This window comes from Syngnathoides biaculeatus, chromosome 2, assembly GCF_019802595.1.
Source record: "Syngnathoides biaculeatus isolate LvHL_M chromosome 2, ASM1980259v1, whole genome shotgun sequence".
NCBI classification, from domain to species: Eukaryota; Metazoa; Chordata; class Actinopteri; order Syngnathiformes; family Syngnathidae; genus Syngnathoides; species Syngnathoides biaculeatus.
Window position 1 is genome coordinate 32,840,101 of NC_084641.1, and position 18,674 is coordinate 32,858,774.

The window sequence follows — 18,674 nt, forward strand, 5'->3', positions numbered from 1 at the left end:
CTTATTATTGCTTTTTTGTATCACAATGTACTGTAGATTATTCTCACCGCGCTCACGTGATTTAATCTGATGTCGTAAAACCAGAAAGATATTGCTCGTTAAAGCGGCTCGGCTCCAATGTCTCGCGGACCAACCGTTGTCAAATTACTTTGTTTACGTCTTTGTTCTCCTAATGGTGGCTGAACATTTGTACTGACAGCTCACTTTACAGCCACCGCTGCCACCATCATAAAACAGGCTTCTCATGCAACTCAACTATAAAAACGGATGGGATGCAGTCCTCAAGCGTCCACATAGGAGCCACTTGATTTTCACACCATTTCAGATTTTTATTCAGTACTTTAGTTAGTGTATGCTCTTTTCTTCCTTTACATTTACAAACATACAAGCAGAGCTTTTCCTAATTCAGGCTCAGAATAATAGGCAGTGCGATTTCTTTCACACCCCGCCGCCCACCCCCTCAATCGCCAATCCCCAATCTGTCCCCCCCTACTCCGTCCTTCTCTGCTCACTCCCTCTCATTTTCTTAAGCTGTAAAATTGATGTTCTGTGGTTGGGAGCCAGCTTCGATTATCTGCGCCAAATTCCCTGATAAAGAAGTGTGGTTTTGGACTATTCAAGCACTTAAAGGCCTGCTAAAGGGCTTTAGCTCCGGGGTCCCTGCTTTTGAGACTCTACACACACACACACCACACACACACACACACACACACACACTCAAATGCACACACCCACGCACACACCCAGACATTCATGAGTTTGGTTATGCACACAAACTCCTTTCCATACTCTTGTGGGAGGTATTCTTGTATTTAAGGTTTGTCTGCACATTTTTAATGCACTCAATTTTACATTGGTAATTTTTCAATAAAGAGGCAATAACTAACGAAACAAATTTAGTTTTGCCCCAGCAGCCCCCCGAAAGCGGTGATGTGCATTTTACCTTTAAACCACCGTCAAAGGCACACATGGACAGTGGTCACAGTGCAGAATTTTAAGCCTACTCCAAAAAAAAAAAAAACACAAGCCCAAATATCAAGCCCATCACTTGTCATTTGGAAAATACATTTTTACCAAAACAAGTGGATGGGAAGTATTTTCTGAAGTACCAGTTGGTGGATAAAAATGTTTGTTACAACAAAGGCGCAGAAACCCTAATGTGAACAAAAGTTGCTGTTGACATTTAAATTAAGGATGCAAACCACGTCATCAGCCGCTCAATACCACTCATAAATTGTGAATTTAAAGTCTGAGGTGGCCTCTACATTTGTTGTTTTTGCACGACTATAATGCCTGGAGGCTGTTTATTCCAGAATGATTCCGACTGCTTGCAATTTTAGTTAAAATAAACTGGGAATCATATAAGATTACAAAAGTAACAATACAAATAACAAAAGTGGCAAAACCCTGTGTTAAAGTTATTCATACTCTTTCTCAACATCCAATGTTCTGATTTTTATTTCTTATACTAATTAAATATCGTATGGGAAATTCCACTTTGTTTCACCTGTATAATTTGTATCATTTTATAGAGAATCACATCAAACACTTTCGGGCATCCAAGGAGAGATTCAGAGCCACAAAAAGTTCTACACAAGTTAAGATGGATGTGCCCTGCTCAAGGGCACTGCGGACTATCATCTCTCCACCAACTACAGTAGTTGTTTTTCCACTTAACCCAAGCGTGTGACACTCTAGCTCCAAGTCTTTTCTGAAGCGACGGCTGCTCATTGTGAATGCATAGCCGATTAGAATACTTAATGTGGGTTTTGAGCAACCTATTTCAGTATTCAGCAAAACAGGTGAAAGGATTCCTCTGGGCACCGGTAAATGAATTAGACTGGGACAAAGCACCTGCAGGAACTTTAAATGTCCACAATGTCTTTTATTCAACACAAGGAGAATGTGAATTTTGTGAATGTCGTAAATCCAGAGCGCAGTGCTAAAAACGTACCTCACTTGTCAAGGTATAATTGTATTTGTGAACATAAGCATATTATATCTGTAATGATTCAAGTGGATCTGTTAAGTCCTTCAATCCATGTGCTGGCGGAGGTCTTGCAGACGGAACGGGCACATTGTTGGGGAGACGCGCTCAGATTACGAATAATTAGCGCTCAGAAACACAGCTCTGTGTGAATTAAAGATGACCGCACTTGTCATCATGGGGGTAAGTGAACATTTTTGTGGGTGTGGGAGGATTTTAACTACTGAACCGAAGTAGGCAGATCATCTCACTGCAGTACTGTATATGCAAAGCTCTACAGCACAGGTGTCAAAACTCAAGGTCTCACGGGCTAGATCCTGCTCTCCACGTAATTTTACTTGACCTGAAAAATCTTTCCAGACACTTTTTTTCCCTTGACTTCTGTTCAAAACTACTTATCCATCTTAAAAAGGAGTCATGATCAAACGGGGAGGGGGGGGGTTATGGAATATGATGATATAATTTGTAGACTTCTTCCAGAACATATTTGGTAAAGGACAAAAATGTGACTTAAAAACACTCCAATAAAATTAGCAATTTATTAATGGGACTTTTTTGTTGATTTAGTTGCACACAAGATGATAATTTAAGGAATAATAACATTGTAATAAGCATGATGGCGTTTGATTGGATTTTCTCAAAAGTAATATTTTTGGAGATGTCAGGATTCCACCAGGCAGCGATGATAGCCATCATTAGTAAAATCAGTCACATACCTGTTTTTAATGTCTGCTGTCATCTTTTAGATTCAATGTAGCAGATTCCCAGTCAAGGCCCCAAAGCTTCTGCTCTGCTCTTGCGTTTAGTCTGTGTTTCGGCTGAAGTGAGCTGGGAATAAATTCAGCTCCCAACATGACTCTCAACAGGATAAAAAGTAAAGAAAATGGATGGCTGGACAGACAAGTGCACTATATTTGTACCTAGCCTAAATCCTTCGAGAACAGACTCGTTCGTATCAACAGGCAGGAGGCAGGGTACATCCTGAACTGGTTGCCAGTCTATCGCAGGGCACATGGAGACAGACAACAGTCACACTCACAATCACACCTGGGGGCAATTTAGAGTCGCCAATGAATGTATGTTTTTGGGATGTGGGAGGAAACCGTAGTGCCCGGAGAAAACCCATGCAATCACAGGAGAACATGCAAACTCCACACAGGCAGGGCTGGGATTTCAACCCTGGTCCTCAGAGTGTCATTAGAATTCTGCCTTCCATCATATTACCTCTTTTCAACATATTTTTGTGAATACTTTGACCATAAAAGTAGCAGCTTGGCACATACATCAAGTAAATGATCACAGACAGTGTACTGTAATTCACTCATCTGACGTCTGTGCAGGCAGCATGACTCAGTTCCCAGTGTGAATGGTAGTGTGTCCAGTTGTCTTTTTATACGCCTTGTGATTGTCAGGCAACCATTCTAATGTGTATCTGCATTTTGCCCCACATTCAGTTGGGATAGGCTTCAGCTCCTACGTGACCCTGAAGAGTAGGGCAACAAGCGGTACTGAAAATGGATGGATGGATCAGTAGTATATTTAAACATGCTGGACAAAAGTACAAATTAGATTACTTGGTTTGCCGGAGGCTTGTGTGACTGTGTATCTATTCAACAAATTCCCCCTCTATTCCTTCTCTCATCCTGAGAGCCAGAAGTGGAGGCTGTGAGTTGACTCCATCCAGCCATATTAGCAGCTAGTCAAAATGCCTTTTCAAAAATGGATTCCAAATAAAAATCTCCTCACGTTCAAGTGTCTGTACCCTTCCTGTGCCTGCTCTTGTATCCTCTCTGTTATCCTCATCTGGCCTCTGCTGTGACTTTAACTTTGATACCATCTGTTGCAAGTTCCTTGGTGTTAAATATGAACAATCAGACTCATTCGGAATACAATATTGTTTTAATTGCATTCAAGTAAGAAGCCCGTACAAGTAGTCCATGACGCATACAGTGAACAGAGGGTTTCATATAACAGAAGCATTGAGGCTTTGAGTGGCAGTTCTCATCAGTGTCGTTTATTTATCATGGTGCTGATCATGTGTTGCAAGCTTCAGAGTATTTTTACATCATTCACATTCCAAATGACCCAAAACAGAAGACTCGCTAAGAGGCAAATACAGTTCAATCCATGCAGGAATTTCACATTCAAGCCACAACAGAATGGGGAGTGAAAAAATCCAATCCATTAATGCTTCCCACGACATTTTTTTTTAACTGTGGAAATGCTGATTAAATTGATTTGTGTTGATCAGTGTGTATACATGGACTGATATTTGTATGTGTGGTTTAGCAAACATGATGAGATGTAGGCATGATATCCACCCGCATGTTCCCAGTGATTGCTGTACGTAAGCAAGAGATGTGAGCTTCATGCTGAAAAAGTGCTTTGTATAAATGAGTTTAAGTGTTTGGCTAAGGTCAGAGACTTGCCGGCAGCTTTTAATCAACACTGAACAGACTTCAACTGTATGGAACGTGTCAGGTGACCTGCCGCATGTCCTCTTATGCACAAAAAGAACAGTTTAAAGTTGGAAATCAGATACATCACTCACATTTTTAATTGAATACTTTCAAGAAATCATTTATGAATCTTTAGGGAGGGGATCTCTTGAATATTTTCGAAATCACAGGTAAATCAGGTCCAACTCAAAGGGGCCTTGGGTTGTTTTTTTTTTTAAACTCTATTTTGGAGTTAAAATCAGAACTTGTGTCATAGAAATTGTTAAACTACAGTATTTTCACACTAGAAATGTCGTTTAGCTTTGTAAAACAAATTGTTATTAAAATAGTAACATTAACACCACTGCCATGGTGGACACAACATTCATTATATTTAGTTGGTATATAATCTATGATATTAGAATTGTATTTCTTTATTATTTGGAATAATCCATTACATGCAATTATTGTCCCCTTTTTGTCCCATTTTCTCTGCAACTTTTAACAAATTCATATAAATACTCCCTTAAACTCTATACACTCTGTGGTCTAATTTTGACATTAAAGAACAACTTTTAAATTAAAAACTTTTGTTCCACTTCATAGACATTTCAGTTTCCTCTTCATCTTCTTGTCCCAGTTTTGTCAAACGATTCCTCACATCATCTTCTTCTGCACGTGTGTTCCGTTTTCACTTATTTATAGAATTAGTGAAGAACAAGATGATGAAAATAGCTGTCCTTTTGATTATTTTTCCAAACCAGCAATTCCCTCGTGTTCTGATTTTGTGAACGCACAAAGACGTGTGGGTGATTATCACGCATGTTTTCATGTGCACACACATCTGTGTGAGTGTGTGGGCCGTGTCGTAATGTCCCCATGAGCCTATGATTGAGTTGGTCGCCATTGGAGGACCATGGAGTCAGTGGGATCAGTGCGTGATTGTGAAAAGATGCTCCCGACCACACACTCCGAGTATGTGTAGTCTGCTCACATTTTGTCTGGGTGTGTGTCAGGGACACTAAACAGGGTCTGTATTGTTCTGATGGGATTGGCAACAGCGTGGTGCTCTGGACCACTGTAATCATGACTGGCCCTGGGATGAAAGACACTATTGACGGAGTGAAGTGTCTGAAGGGAAGAGAGAGAGAGAGGGGAATGTAATGATGTAGCGAATGGGAAGCAGCGAGTGAGAAAAGAGATGTTACGCCTGAGAAGCCTTTAGCTTGAGGAATTTATGAAATTAACTTTGGGGAGCGGGTTTGAAATAATTTCCAGCCAAATTTCGAGGAAACGCTATTCGAGGCCATTCATCTGACCTTGGCACAGTCCAGCATATGCCCAACCTACTTCCATATTTGGTTAAACAGGCCTGAGCACTGCCTCCCGGTTCAGGTGAATGACAAAGGGGACCGTGACAAAGCAACTGTAGGGTCTTTCAACGTCTACAGCTACAGTAAATATTTTTCTACACTCAAGATGTCACTACAGAGCCACGAAAGGTTACGATGTTTTTGATATTTCGGCTTCATTTTTTACATCTATTATATTGTATTTCTATAAATAATTGGTGTACAATCATTTAACTTTTGTCAGACGACATCAGCCATAAAGAAAACTAGCCAGGATTCAAACAAGGTCTGCAAACCTTGGTCACGCTCGATAGCATACAAAGGGAGTGAGCGATCTCGTTCCTGAGATGTTCCACATATCGTGGATTGTGAATGGTGAGGTCTGTTGTACAGTAGTTGTGTTAGCTACTTCAATATTTTGACATCATAGTCACCTGACAATTCAACAATAACACCAAACAGGGTGCTGTGAGTGAACATTTTCCTTAAACAAATGTCAGAAATGACTCAATTTAATCATCTCCATAATCAGAAGAATATTCTTTGTTCTTCCCTTTCTGGATATACTGTAGATTCCCATTCAGACTCAGAGATTGCTTTTTTCTTTCTTTTTTTTTAATGACCACACTGCGAAAATTGTGCAACACCCTATCTGTAAACCTCTGCCTATACATTAACTCCTTTTGTAAACACACAACTAAACACACAACACAAAATATAAAAACGGCGTAAACAGTTAGGCACCCTGTAAATATGGAGATCTGAAGGGAATTAAACTGACTGTGGAGAATTTATTGTCTTATTATTGTGTTGGAAAGCTGTTGTTGAAACAGGTTGTTCTGGGGGAGAGAGCTCTGTACAGGAAAAGGTTGAAAGATGTGATGCTCTTGGTGGGTGGAGTCTAAGATCATTTGTTTCCTCTTGTTTGTTTTGTGTCCAACTTGTAAGTTCATTGATGCAATGGTTATTGACGATTGTATGATGACTCGTTGAAGTACTTTTCATCCTTGTGCGGGTTTTCCCCTGGCCCTTCGGTTTCCCACCACAGCCGCAAAACATGCATTAATTGGATACTCTTAATTGCCCCGTGGTGTGATTGTGACTGCAACTGTTGTCTGTCTCCATGTCCCCTGCGATTGGCTGGCAACCAGTCCAGGGTGTACACTGCCCCTGCCCGAAGTTAGCTGGGTGAGACACATGGCACTTAACTTGACCCTTGTGAGGATCAACTGTTTTCGAGATCATTATGGAGGATGGCTTTCCATAATGGCGTAGAAGAGATGGAAGAGGCTATGCAGTTTTTTAGAGAATAGTTTTAGTTGAGTTTTTGTATTGGCTGGCAATACCCTCAAATAATTATCCCATACTTTGCCTGCTACTCAAAAAGAAGAAAACTAAAGATAATGTTATAGTATGTATGGATTATGTTGCTGTTAAAATATAGTTACTTTGAGTAGAAACTGTTCTTTGGAATGCTGCATCATTTATTATCTTCTTTTCTTCGACAGTAACAAATGTATGACTTTATTTAAAACTGTGATGAGGACATCTTATGATATTCTTTGACAATGGTTATGCTTTGTTTCTCATTCTCATAGCTGGAGGCGGACAAAGTTGAAGAGGAGCCAAAAAAGCAAAAGAGCAGGGCTGCCCTAGTTCTCTGAAAAGCTGGAAGTGGATTAAACACCTGAGAGAGACAGAACAAAACTCTAAAGCCTCCCTTTTCATCACAGTCATGCCTTCACCTGTCGTTTTCAACATTTTCCTCCTGCTCCTCCCCCTGTCCATGACCTCCTGTTCTCTTTCCGTTGCCCCTCTCATGTCTTTCTCCCCACCAGAAGGGGGGCTGACACATTTGGTGGTCCATAATAAATCAGGAGAGATTTACCTTGGAGCCATCAACTGGATCTACAAGCTGTCGAGCAACCTCACCAAGCTCCGAAGCCACGTTACTGGTCCTGTGACAGACAATCCTCGGTGTTACCCTCCGCCTGGTGTCCAGTCGTGCCCCCATGAGCTAGTGCAGACTCCCAATATAAATAAACTTCTGCTGCTTGATGATGTCCACAACCGCTTAATTGCCTGTGGGAGTACTTCCCAGGGAATTTGCCAGTTCCTCCGTCTGGATGATTTATTCAAACTCGGCGAACCCCACCACCGTAAGGAGCATTATCTATCCAGTGTTGCTGAGGCAAGCACCATGTCTGGGGTAGTCATCTACCCAGATGCTTTTGGCGGGGGTGGGAAACTTTTTGTTGGCACTCCCATCGATGGGAAGTCAGAGTACTTTCCAACTCTGTCGAGTCGCAAATTAATGTCCAACGAGGAGAATGCCGACATGTTCAGCTTTGTCTACCAGGATGAGTTTGTATCCTCGCAGCTGAAAATTCCATCAGACACACTCTCCAAATTCCCGGCATTTGATATCTACTACATCTATGGCTTCAACAGTGAGCAGTTTGTCTATTATCTGACATTACAACTTGACACTAAACTCACTTCACCTGATGCTGGCAGTGAACAGTTTTTCACCTCAAAGATTGTACGGCTTTGTGTGGACGATCCCAAGTTCTACTCCTACATTGAGTTCCCCATCGGCTGCACTAAGGATGGAGTGGAGTATCGCCTGATCCAGGACGCTTATTTGGCTCAACCGGGGTCCCGTTTGGCTCAATCGCTCGGTATTCAAGAGCACGAACAGGTTCTATTTGCTGTGTTTGCTCAGGGCCAGAAGAACAGAGCCAAACCACCCAAGGAGACAGCTTTGTGCCTGTTCACAATGAGACAGATAAAGGAGAAGATTAAAATAAGGATTCAGTCGTGCTACAGTGGAGTAGGCATACTCTCCCTGCCCTGGTTGCTCAACAAGGAGCTGTCCTGCATCAACTCGGTACGTTTGTGATCCTTTCAGCAGTTTGTGTTTGCAACTGCATACACGTTTTTGTTTGATCAAGCTGTTTCTTGGTTGCTGTGTCGGCTTAGTAGAGGTCGTACAACACCAATGTAGTGGTCACGTCTCGAAGCAGTGTTTGGAATACAGGTTTTTTTTTGTTGGTTTTTTTTTGCAGTTGTACGAATTGTAAATGGAAGACATATCAGATATCTTAAACATTTCTCTCCTGTAAATGCTTAGTACTACAGTGGATGAAAAACTACCACCGCTGTTCAAATGTCAGGTTTTTGTGCTATAATAAAATGAGACAAAAACTATTCAGAATATTTCCAACTCTAAATTGACTTATACAACAACTCAATACAACTTAATACAAGTACAACTTTTTTTGTATCTTCTAGTACAACTCAATTTGAAAAATAAAAGGAACTTTTGACCTTAAGTAGTCCAGATGTCTTTCACAAACACAACACTGCTCATTATCATCATAAAAAAAATATAAAACTATGTATGTATATATATATATATATATATATATATATATATATATATATATATATATATACATATATACTCATTACCTACAGTGAACCATGGTGATAGCGGCATTATAAACAGGGGCTGTTTTTTATTTTCAGCTGGAGATTGAGCCAGATTCAAGGTGGAGGCCATGATAAACAGCTCCAAACACAAGTGTTAGTGCAAACATCTTCAGGTTATGGTAGAAAAGAAAAATATGTCAGGAAATACCTTTTAATCTGCGCACTACAAATATGTTAATTGTAATTGGAAATTTTCATTTTGACACTGAAAAAAGTGTATTACATTCCCTTCTGGAACAACACAAATTCATACAGTACAAAAAAACAGAATTTGGCTCATGATTGTAAATGTCCATTGATCTGTCTCACTTTTGTGCAGTAATTTTAGTCCAAGAAAAGAATTTTGGCAATGTCGAGATCCCTTCCTTTGTCAATTTTTTTGAACAAGTGAGTTTTTGAATGGTGAATCGCAAATTGACGGACGTTCACAATTCTGAAACACCTGATCACTCAATCTAGTTCAATAACCTTTGAAAGATTTTAACCAAAATCCTTCACCCATACAATATTAGTTTTTGTGTCCACACACAGTAATAGTGTTTAACAAATGACTTTCATTATTCTAAATCCTGCAAAATGTTAAACAGCCTCCTTGGAATCCTAATGGAAGGTCTGGGAAGGAAATTCACTAAAGTGTCATTTGTAGTAGTAATAATTCAGCCAATTCACATTTTGGCATGGGTTTATCTCCTCCTTTCCTCATAGATGAACATTATGAGTGCCCTGTATCCTCATGAATTATTCAACTGGTCTCACCTCCTGTTATTCAGTCGATTCTCTGTAACAGCCTGCTATAAATCTCTGAACTACTCTCCACCTCTCTGTTCCCATCGTCATCTTCCTCCTTTGCACTTCTTGCCCTCAGTCTCTATAGTGTCTTCCAATCCAGCCTCATTATTTGCTCAAAGATTTCTTTCATTTCGCCCGTTGTCCCATTGTACTGTCGCCAGTTTTTGACCTCGCCAATTCATCCCTTGACCTCTTCTATCTTGAATATTGTCAACTTAAGCATCATCCATATCTCCAGTTCTGCTCCTTTTGTGCGCCATACCCACGTGCCGCTGCCCCCGCAGCCCCCTCGCTCTTCCACCAACTCGCTCTGACCTCGTCTTGACTTTCCGCTGACTGATGAGCTAAAGAGTGACTTAGTGTGTAAGCCGGTGCTGGAAAGTGATCTGAAAACACAACGCGGAGAGAGAACAGCTGATGCAATGAAAGAGGGGAGTGGATTGATGGAGACTGAAAGGAAGTTGATAGAGAGGGATATCGAAGGGGAAGAGGGTACAACTGCTGAATTATTGTTGAGATAAAGCGGGGAGAACAGGATGAGGGATTGAATGTAAAATAGGTGAGCATGTCAGGATTCATATTATGCAGTTTTGGCCACAAAATTAAAAAGGCCCAGGTGTCACTTGTGCCCGTGTTTGTGGGTCTGTGTGGGTGTGTGTGTGTGTCTTGGGGGGTGTGATCCTGTTTCATGCAAATGAGCCACTGCTCTACTGCAGGGTGTGCCAACACCAGTATAGCTTTGCGTTGCTGCAGGTAGTCTTTGGAGAAACATGTTGAAGAGTTATATAGTATATACAATGTAACGCTACTGTTTGATTATGAAATTTATTTCACTTCATAACTCTTTTTTTTTAAATGTACTTTTTTGAATCATAATATTTTTCTGATTAAAAAAGAAGAAAATAAAATCACAGCCATAATATTTTTATTTTTCTGCACCTGCATTTGTAAACCATCTTAACACATTTACTGTAGAATATAGTTGTGATGTTTTTATGAGTAACACCTTTCTGTTCTTCAGTGCAAAAAAAAAGAAAAACTCTTTGAGGCCTTTCTACCTGCATTCGAGAGCTATAATTGAGTTGAAAGTGCTTTTTTATTTGGGTGATATACCCCACTCTGCTGCATGTGGCACATTCACTTCATCCCTTCAGAACATTCTTGCTGATTTCATTTACATTTGAAGTGTGTCATGGCTGACACAGGGCAATTAAAAGCTTTACATCTCTGTCACAAACCCATTGGCGATGCACTAGCAGCATGTGGCCTTGTAGTCTGAAGTGTACTTGTGTGCTTGCAATTATGCAAATGAGCTTACAGTTACATGATTGTCCTTTATGGCCATCTGTCGTTTTGCCTGCAATCGATCAAGGTCGTGTCAGAGGCACTCGCTCTGGGATGCGGTTGTGATGAATTTATCATCTTAAAGGCATGTTCAGTGTTTCCTGACGAGAGTGTGAGTTCGACAGCTCGTTGCCTCTCTCGTCGTGTCAGGTGGAAACTTTCAAGCGGGGGCATTTTGAGAGACAAGGTCGCGTTTACTTGGACGGAAATTCAACTTCTTCTCAACCTGGCCGCCATCAAATGTAATCAAGATGTGCTGTACTTTTACTTTGATCAGTTTGCAAATGTGTTGGCGCTACTTGGAGATTAAGCTTCCACTTCAAGTATGACTTAAAGTTCGGATGGGTCCCCAGCAAAACATCATGGAAAAATTTTATAACGTAACAGTGATAACATAAATCACAATTTAAAATTAAATCCAAGAATTATAATATGAAGTGCTTCTGAAATGGTTATATTGTCCACCACCAAAGGTAGATTAATGATTAAAAAACCCAAACGATATATATCAATCTATTTTTTAAATAATAGTCATTTGAAATGATGTCACAACTCAAAATTAAAACTCACAACTCTATGGTGCAAAATACTGCAAACAAACACAAATAATATTGGTAATATTTTAAAATAAAAGAGTTGAATATTTTGTTTTCTCTAATGTAAATTTAAAAAGATCCATGGTGCACGCTCCGTAGTAGTCTTTTTTTCCCCACTCTCTTTTGGAACTGAGTCTAAATTTGTGTTATAGCCAAAAGTTCAACAGTTTACCACAATACTACGCACCCCTACTTGCAGTAAAAAACAAAAGTAAAAAAGCAAAAGTATTAGGACATGTCAAAGTCATCACAATGCCCCTGTTTGCATTGTCTTACATGCTTTTAGAGGGTATATTTCCTTGATAATGTTGCATTGTGTTTCAACTTTATAGACTTATATATTACTTGAAGGACACAAATTAGGGGCAGCATGGTGGAGCAGCTGGTAAAGCGCTGGCCTTACAGTTCTGAGGTCCCGTGTTCAATCCCGGACCCGCCTGTGTGGAGTTTGGATGTTCTCTCCATGCCCGTGTGGGTTTTCTCTGGGCTTTCTTCTTCCACATTCTAAAAACATTAATTGGACACTCTAAATTGCCCCGAGGTGTGATTGTGAGTGCGACTGTTTGTCTCCGTGTGCCCTGTGATTGGTGAGCAACCAGTTCAGGGTGTACCTGGCTCTTGCCCGTTGACAGCTGAGATAGGCTCCAGCACTCCCCGCAACCGAATTGAAGCGAATTGAACCTGGGACCTCAGAAATGTGAGGCCAAAGCTTTACCATCTGATCCACCGTGCCACCCACTATATCTATCTATCCATCCATCCATCCATCCATCCATCCACCCACCCATCCATTTTCTTTGCCGCTTATCCTCACAAAGGTCGCGGGGGAGTGCTGCAGCCTATTCCAGCTGTTTACGGGCAGGAGGTGGGGTACACCCTGAACTGGTTGCCAGTCAACAGTTCTGAGGACACGGGTTCAATCCTGTGCGGAGTTTGTATGTTCTCCACGTGCCTGCGTGGGTTTTCTCTGGGCACTCCGGTTTACTCCCACATCCCAAAAACATGCAACATTAATTGGACACTCTAAATTGCCCCTAGGTGTGTTTGTGAGTGTGGTTGTTTGTCTCCGTGTGCCCTGTGATTGGTGAGCAACCAGTTCAGGGTGTACCTGGCTCTTGCCCGTTGACAGCTGAGATAGGCTCCAGCACTCCCCGCAACCCTCGTGAGGATAAGCGGCAAAGAAAATGAATGGATGGATGGACACAAACTGGTGATTCAACAATTCAAAATAGCTGCCAGTCTGTAAAATGCTTTTGTCAAAATACCCCAAAGATCAACAATTGCAGCACGCTTTGTACTGGGGTTGAAGACTAAAGATTTTTTTTTTTTCATAGGTGACTGTAATATCATTCAAGTTGAGTTTATTCATTGACTGTATAACATCATTAATATGTTTTCAGCACTCTACAGTCCTACGCATTAAACACTGGTGCGGAGTGGGAGTCGATTTGCCAACCAATTGATAAATCAGTTCAAACCCTACGTTGTAGCCTTTGTACTTGGATTGTTGCCAAGACATGGATAGAGCATCTTACGATGACAGTTAAGTCAAGTTTCCCAACATTTAATGACACAGTCTTACAAAATTAAGAACGGCTTGCTCACATTTTTTTTTAAATAGTTCACAAGAGATTTACTTGGTTGTGTAATTAGACACTTGTAGGCAGCTGCAGAAATCCCACTATTTTTATACACTGCAAGCAATGAAAATAACAGTTAAATGTAGATTTCACTTAGCATCATCTCAGAATATTCACAAGACTGCATAACAAACTACTGATTTCCACATCCTTTTTTTTTTTCTTTTTTTTAGATGGATGGCTTATACACCAATATATAACCCCTTTTATCTTCGCTGTCAGTTTAGCTCGTGTTGCAGTTCAAAGAGTGTCTCTAGTGGTCTAATATTGGTGGACCACCTACAACTTACTTTTACAGTTCATAATAGTTTACAAACATACATAAATTATCAGACACAAGGTTCATAATTACGTTTTGTTCCTAAAGCGCATTTGACCATGCTTTTGTCTCTCAATAAATGCATGCCCAGCAGAGGTACATACAAGTACATATTACAACTGTAGGGGCAGGAAAGCCATGAAAACAACCAAGCATTCTCCTTGCGCCAGGTTTCAGTGAATGTATTTTTTTTCTAAGCTATTTCAAAAAGCTATAAGGCTTTGTCTTTCACTTTTCAAGGACAAATAAAAACACCTGCATAGCATCGCTGTAAGAAGTAATGACGCTTGTGATGCATTCGTATTACGCTTCTGAGATTGAAAAATGTCAGTGTTGTATTGTCTCCGTTTAGAAGGCCAGCCTGCTTTTGGAATTCCGGCTGACTCCTCAATGAACATATTTTGGAAAAATGATTCATAAAAACACCTTTGTTTTACCAGGAGATGACGGTGATTATTCCCCCTCTAGTGAGTTGTAACACTTTTATTACACACAGGGGATCTCATTTTAATTACTTGTATCCATTCCATTCCATGTTTGTGACCTCTCAAATTAATAAATGTTAACAGGGAAGGTTTAGTCCTTTGTTTTTGGTGTGTTTAGTGATTTAGGTCTCTTTAGAAGTGAACTGATTATAACTATTTTTTGTTTTGTACAATGTCACTTATACTGCAGTCTGACCGTTATACTTGATTGCAGATTGAGAGATATACTGTACTAATATTTGTTTATCAATGAAGAGACTTAAGATAGTAATTAGTAGGAAACCATACATCAAGTTCCCAGTATGCAATAGTAACGTATGTTCCGAGCTAAAGTCATAAATAATTCAGCCTAAACAGATTTTTTCAACCATCTTTCCTTTCCATTTTATAGTGAGCTACCAAATAGTACCGTAATTTCTGGACTATAAACTGCGACTTTTGTCACATGCTTTCAATCCTCCATCTTATGCAATGATGCGGCTAATTTATGCGTCTTTTTCTAACGGCCGGCAGGGGCGCTTGAACATAAAAGGTAAGAGTGAGACAGGTGTGTCGAGGAAGACGCAAGTTTAATGTAACTTCGTGCTTTGTGCATGAATAAAATAAGCATGAACAGACCATCATCACGGAAAATGCAAAAAGAAATGCATATGACACGGCTTTCAAACTAAAAGCAATTGAACTGGCCGATAAAGAAGGAAACAGAGCTGCTGCACGTAAACTTGGCATAAATGAATTGATGGTGATATGCTGGAAACGGCAGTGGGAAGAACTGGAGCAATGTAAAAAGATGAAAAAAAAACTTTCAGTGGTAATAGAAGCAGGTGGATTGAAAGGTGTTGCTGCTGTGTTACTGCCGCATCTCAGTGACATTTACCAGTATGTTTTTTTAGCCACCCTGTTAGTGCTCTGTTTCTACCATATTGCTGCTGTTTTACTGCCACGTCACGGGCCCTGTTTGGAAAGAAAAGCTAATGGTATATTATTAAAACTTTGAAAACTCTTTCTGTTTACTGTCATTTTTGTAAATATCTCGTGTTTCAATGTGGGCAAATGGTCATATAAACACGTGTGGCTTGTAGTCCAGAAATTACGGTATTTTAAATGTCAGCCACTAATTAAAATGGGATTTGTTAGTAGTATGAACCAATGCACACTGTGCATTTAAAACACTTAATTTACAAAAAAACGAACTACAATTGAGTTGAATTATCACCAACATTCTCCAAATTGTACAGAGAAATTGATAAGAAGCTGAATATAAGGCGGGTGGATTTATTAACTGTATCTTGAGCACTCCATACAAGGTAGAATTTCAATGGACTCCCATTGCCCCTCCCAAATGGTTCCAAGTTTGATACATACATACACATTTCTAAAATATAACATATATTGCAATGCCTTTTTTGGTCCACAGTTTGAATGAATTATAGCTTTCAAATAAGATTTCTATTGCAAGCATCTCAGCAAGTATTATTTTTTTTCAACCAATTAAATATGGTCAACAAAATGTTGGTCGGATACCAATGTTTTTGACACCAGATTTTGAATTCAGAGGTCTTTAAAGTGACCGCCTTAAATGGGTATGGCTCAAATTGCTGCTGAGTCCCAACTGGCTCCTCGTCATTTGCAAAGAGGCCATTGTTGCCCTGCTGGGAGTTAAAGTGCTAGGTGACCTTAGCAGGGTGTGGGCTGCCATCCAGTTCAACTGGTCTTTAAGCGGGCAGACCCGACTGCAACGTTATCCACTCAGAATCTCAAATTAGGCCTATTCAGGAACTGCAATCTTTTCCTCTGTGTGTATGTGTAATTGGGAAGCATTGTCTTTATCATTCCTTTGTGAATCTTCAAAAAAGTGCATTGTGGATGTTGGTGGGGCAAACAAAAAAAAAAAAAAAACAAGACAAACAAAATTATCGCCCAGTATTATTGGCTCTCGATTATTTCCTTCTCTTCTAAATTTACTCTTAATATTTTGAGCTGTTAATCACTTCTGGCCAGGATTGCAGTAGAATTTTTGTGGCATTTTTATATGCACCAACTTATTTGCAGCTGACTAGTGTTTATGTGTATGAAAGTGCATGTCGGTGTTTGTTTTGATCTGTTTGCTACTTCGTTCTTTTGGGTAGTTCTTATTTTATCTTCAGTCTCATTAGAATTCAGTCTTGTACTGCACCCACATTACATCATGCTTTGGGCCTCTTGGGTGGGGAATATGATGGCTCCCTTGGCTGTGTTTACGTCATGCAGGCCAATTTTACATTTGATATTACTGACAGTATTATTGTGTTTACGAGGGGATGTGGAAATTGCACTTACAGTCCACGTAGTAAAAATGTAAATACTGACGTTTGAACATCTTTCATCAGACTCCAGTGAACCTCAGACCAATTACTGTACATCTGATTTTGAAACAATTTTTCCCAAAGGAAATTAAACTGCCATTGTAAAACTTGTAACTGGAAAGATGGTTTTTGAAACAAAATCCTCGATTGCTTGATAGGCTCTCTATAAATGAAAACCGATTATTGTTCATTATTATTAAGATTAAAACAATTCTTCACTGCTACAGGGTAGTGCAAAACCCATTAAACCACTGTTAATACCAAACACCTTGTTGTAATTATCTTGATGAATATTAAAAGTAAAATGCACGAGTCTAGTCACACGATTCCCGTTCATATCATTCCTTTAAACATTCAAAGTGTTAAAAGACGTTAAGAGTAAAACAATCGAATATGATTGCTAAATGCTTTGATTTCTTGATGAAAAGTTGTACGGACTCACTAAATTCTTGTAACAACAGCTGCAAGTTATGCCCACGTTGTCACCCAATTTTCAGTGTTCTATACTCAAATTATTTAAACAGGCGCATGTGCAATTTTACATGATTATTGGAAATCCGCACGACGCAGAGAAGTTCATGTATTTGCATAGCTGGGCCATGCGCATTGGTACTTGTAGGCTTTGATGGGTCAGAGATGATCATGACCATCATTTAAATGACACTTCGGTCCTCACGAGACGAACAAGTGTAACTTTGCGATTCCAGTTAAAGACTCGAGATTCCCATTCCCATTAACTTGAACACGGATTTGTTTCTTTGCTCAACAATTGGTTTAGTAATGAAAACATTTCTTTGAGAAAATAATTTTAATGAGATGTTGTTTTCTCTTGAGGCGGCACGGTGAACCAATTGGTTAGAAGGTTGGCCTCACAGTTCTGAGGACCAGTGTTCAAATTCCGGCCCCGCCTGTGTGGGTTTTCTCCGGGCACCCCGGTTTCTTCCCAAATCCCCAAATCATGCATTCATTGGAGACTCTAAATTGCCCATAGATCTGATTGTGAGTGCGACTGTTGTCTGTCTTCATGTGCCCTTCGATTGGCTGGGAACCAATTTAGGGTGTACCCTGCCTCCTGCCCGTTGATAGCTGGGATAGGCTCCGGCACTCCCATGACCCTTGTGAGGATAAGCGGCTTGTAAAATGAATGAATGTTTTCTCTTGATCGTCTTGAGGTTATTCACACAGACACACAAAATGCTACACACCTCTGGGCTTTCGAATCTACTGACATCCAGTTTGACGTACATAATTATGCGTCTTGTGATATTTCTAGCCTCCAGCCGGATTTGCGTGTTACTTGTGAAATCTTCCTAATTTATAGGTAATTCTCTAAAGGAGGATTTAAGAATAGCGCCTGTGAAGCAATTTCATCGAACAGTGTTGTTCATTGTTAACACGGGCACATGACAGGGTAGATTAATGGCCATTTACTTTCTTACAAGAGCATCAGCTTGTTGTGGATTTTGAGTATTTCTGAGTTTAAGGCCACAGGGACTGAACTCTTTTTCTTTGGAAATTTACCACAAATTTAAATCTCTCGCTCAATAGTTAACTTGATAAACAAAAAGAGGGTCTTAAAGGTTTTAACTGAATATGTTTGTTTAAAGTGTATGATCATTTATTGAAAGCAGTGTATGCACTGTTGGTGTTGGTACTTGTGTGTCATGAATAATACAATTGCAGTATAAAAATTGATTGCTGTTTCATATTAAGGACGTTGGTTGGCTCTGAGCATTTTTTTAATTACTTGAAAAAGTAACATAACTTCTTTTGCCCCCCTCACAAAAAAGATATTAGATCTGATAGGAGGGTTATTTGTGTGGTTTTAATTATGATTTTCAGCATTTGTCACCTTTTATATTTTTATTCCAGATCAAATATTTG

General features: G+C 39.9%; 1 protein-coding gene across 10 annotated transcripts in view; it reads left to right on the forward strand.

Annotated features, from left to right (window-relative positions):
- The window catches only part of LOC133490858 (plexin-A1-like), a 225,093-nt gene that overhangs the window by 19,853 nt on the left and 186,566 nt on the right, over nucleotides 1-18,674 (forward strand). For all 10 annotated transcript variants that reach the window (XR_009792303.1, XR_009792305.1, XM_061801434.1 and 7 more), the window contains exon 2: nucleotides 7,376-8,667. Coding sequence is in view for 8 of the 10 variants with exons in the window: in XM_061801434.1 (XP_061657418.1) it covers nucleotides 7,513-8,667 (1,155 nt within the window). In the remaining 2 variants the exon portion in view is untranslated. The remainder of the gene's footprint in view (nucleotides 1-7,375; nucleotides 8,668-18,674) is intronic.